This window comes from Arachis ipaensis, chromosome B04 (assembly GCF_000816755.2).
Source record: "Arachis ipaensis cultivar K30076 chromosome B04, Araip1.1, whole genome shotgun sequence".
Taxonomy (NCBI): domain Eukaryota; kingdom Viridiplantae; phylum Streptophyta; class Magnoliopsida; order Fabales; family Fabaceae; genus Arachis; species Arachis ipaensis.
This window is the reverse complement of record NC_029788.2, coordinates 32,396,021-32,399,552: the sequence shown is the minus strand read 5'-3', so window position 1 is coordinate 32,399,552 and position 3,532 is coordinate 32,396,021. Positions and strand designations below refer to the sequence as shown.

Below are 3,532 nucleotides of genomic sequence, written 5' to 3'. Positions count from 1 at the left end.
AGTATTATAACTTCGTTTTTTTCTGGAGATTGTTGATCGAGAGTTCTATGTTGTGTTGATGGAGAGTTCTAATCTTCGCGACGAGTCCTATCTCTGCAGTTTGGAATGTTGCTCGAAAACGGACGGTTTGTGTTTTCTTCGAAGGGCTTGGAGAAGTGGAAGAGTGCGCCATTAAGGAGTGCTATTTTGCGAAGAGCAACCGTTGAGTGGGGCGCGTGTAGTTTACGTTCCATTCAAAGAGAGATGAGTACGCGTGTGAATGAAGTGTGGGCTGAAAACTTGTAAAACTTGTAGGGCATTTTTGTTTGTATGTGTAGCAGGCCCGATTTAGTTTTAGTTATATTAGTGGAAGTGTAATTTGAATGAGTGACTTTAATTAAATTACTTACTCATCAAAACCCTCAAAATTGGATCATTCATTATAGGTTGGTTGATGCATCAACATTTTAACATGTAGTTTAATTAAGTTTAGAAATAAATCAAATAATCTTATTTAATTTCTTCGGTAGGGGGTGTTATAATAAGATGGGATTAATTAGTTAATAAATACTCTCAAAATATTTTTTAAAAGAGAAAATTTTTTGTCTTTTGGGTGAAGAGAAAGTAGTTAGATACCATTGAGGTTTGAGAAACCGTTCGAAGTCTTGGGTGTTGCCACGCATAATTTGTAGGCAGAAAAGAGACTTTTGACAGCATATATTTGGAAGAATCCTAACCGTCATAGAGTGGATATATATATATATATATATATGAAGATTCAACCCCTTTTTTTTCAGTTATTTTTAATGGAGTTTTTTTTATTTTTTTTATTTTTTATTTATTCTTTAGCATGAACTAATCCACCTAGGGTTATGATATAGCTAGCTAGCTACTTTTATTTCAATTATTTATTAATGGATTCAGATTTTTAGTTATCTATTTTTTATTAATTGAATTAGTGTGTAACTGTGTATGGTTATTCTTATTGGTGTGCCAAATTACTGCTCGCATGATATTTAGAGTTTTATTGTTCATGAGAAAGAAAATAAGTGCTCTGTCACATTCACAATAGGTTAAAACAATATTTAGAGAGAAACAAACGTAAACTCCGTCTTGTTATCTTTACGAAAGTCAAATTTTAGTTTTACCTTTTCTTCATCTGTAGTCCAACCTAAGAGATTAGGCTTGCACATAAATTCGAAAAAGAGAGAATTATATGGTTCAATATATACTTCAATAAAACTATATAAATAAATTAGAGAGTTCTAATCTAATAAAACGAAAAGAGTACATAAAGAGTAAATAAAGATAATGAAATTGTGAAAGAAAAGAAAAGATGAAAAAATTTTTTTTATTATTGATTGATTGAAAATTGTAAACTATGAAGGTAAAACTAAGTATATATAGAGCATTAGCATATGAAAAATAAAAGCAAATAAAGATAAAATAAGATAAAATAATAAAGACTAGAATTATAATTGAATTTGTATATTTTGTTGGGCTGAATTTGTGGGCCGTGAGACGTCTTTATTATTGTCATGGATTAAGGTGGAAGAGTGGTTTAATACGCCCCCGCAAGCTGGAGGATGAAAGATGTCAAGAACACCAAGCTTATTCAAATTAAGATGGAAGAGTTGAGAAGACAAAAGTTTGGTGAAGATGTCAGCTAGTTGCCCAGAAGAGGGAATTGGGAAAAGTTTCATCACTCCAGCTTTTTGTCGAACCAAGTGACAGTCAACCTCTAAATGTTTGGTCCGTTTATGAAAAACTGGGCAGATAGGAGAGATGCGTAAAAATGGTAACACATTTAGTATCTATTGAAGTTCACAAGTTGTGTTGGCAAGTGCACGATATTCTGCTTCCGTAGATGAGCGGGCAACGGTGGTTTGTTTCTTGGTCTTCCAAGAGGCTAAAGGACTGCCTAAGAAGAAACAATAACCTGTTAAAGATCGCCGAGTGTCAGGACATCCGGCCCAATCAGAATCACTGAAGCCGAGAAGCTGAATTTCTGATTCTCTTAGAAAAAAAAAAGTCCTTTGCCGGGACAAGTTTTCAGATATCGTAACACATGCTTGACAGCTTGAAGATGAGATTTAGTAGGAGATGCCATAAATTGACTTAATTGTTGAGTGGCATACATGATGTCCGGTTGAGTAATGGTGAGATAGATAAGACGGCCAACCAAACGGCGATATACAAAAAGGTCAGATAGCAAGGGACTTTTGTCTTGATATAATCTTGTGGAACTATCCATTGGAACAGAGGCAAGTTTAGCACCTAATAAACCAGAATCCTCCAAAAGATCAAGACAATATTTTCTCTGAGATAAGCAAATTTCCTTCACTGATTGAGCAACCTCAATACCCAAAAAATATTTTAATGGGCTCAAGCCTTTAATTCGGAAGTGTTGGTGCAAAATAGACTTCATGGCAGTAAGTTCAGAAATGGAATTACCAGTGAGAACAATGTCGTCAACATAGACTAGAAGGATAGAAATTTGAGCACCAGTAAATTTAACAAACAGACTATAATCAGATGAGGTCTGCTGATATCCATGAGATAGCAAAAGATGAGAAAATTTGTCATACCACACACGACTAGATTGTCGTAAACCATACAGTGACTTGAGTAGCTTACAGCATTGATTCGGTTGAGGAGATTAAATCCAGGTGGCAGAGTCATATAAACATTCTCAGAAAGATTCTCATGTAAGAAAGCATTATTGACATCCAACTGATGTATGGGCCAATGCTTCATAGAGGCCAATGCCAAAACTAATCTGATGGTGGCAGGCTTGACAACAGGGGAAAAAGTTTTCAAGAAATCAACACCTTCAGTTTGAGTGAACCCTTTAGCTACAAGGCGTGCTTTATATCGATCAACTGAACCATCAGGCTTGCATTTGATGCGATAAACCCATTTACAGCCAACTGGCTTAACCCCTGCAGGGCAATTAACAATAAGACACGAAGTTTTGTTCAACTCAAGAGCATCCAACTCATCTTTCATAGCTCTACGCCAATTAGTGTGTTGATTTGCGTCCTTAAAAGACTTTGCCTCAATGTCAGAATGTAGAGATAAAAGAAACTTTTTATGTGAAGATGAAAGAGAAGAAAAAGACATGACTGAAGATAAATGATACTTGCACTTTGAGGGAGATTGATTTGTAGAGATGAGAGAGGAATTACACAAGTAATCAGAGAGATATACTGGAGGTCGGTGAGGCCGGTCGAAATAACGAGGATGGGGTTGCTCAGGTGGTGAAAAAGGTGACGGGGGATGTAAAGGTGATGGTGGAGTGGTGTCTAGTGCGGAAGGAGAGAAGGGTGTGTGCCTTGAGAGAGATTCCGTGGTCGGTTCAACTTGGTTAGAAAATGACAGTGAGGAAGAAAGAGAGGTTGTTGGAGAAAATAAAGAATTAGATGGAGTTGAGTCAATGGGTATAGGTGAGGGTTCAACTAGAAGACTAACTGAATCTTGTTTTTGAGAAGGCGTGTTTGGCAATGTTGGGCTGAGTGTATGGAATTGGATCAAATTTTTGTGACTAAGAGCA

At 36.2% G+C, this 3,532-nt stretch overlaps 1 protein-coding gene across 1 annotated transcript; it reads right to left on the bottom strand.

Moving 5' to 3' along the window:
* Positions 1,794-2,988, bottom strand: LOC107636347 (uncharacterized mitochondrial protein AtMg00810-like). Its single transcript, XM_016339867.1, has 3 exons — positions 2,568-2,988; positions 2,118-2,460; positions 1,794-1,995 (listed from the first exon to the last, which is right to left on the bottom strand). The coding sequence occupies exons 1-3, from the start codon at positions 2,986-2,988 to the stop codon at positions 1,794-1,796; spliced, it is 966 nt and encodes a 321-aa protein (XP_016195353.1).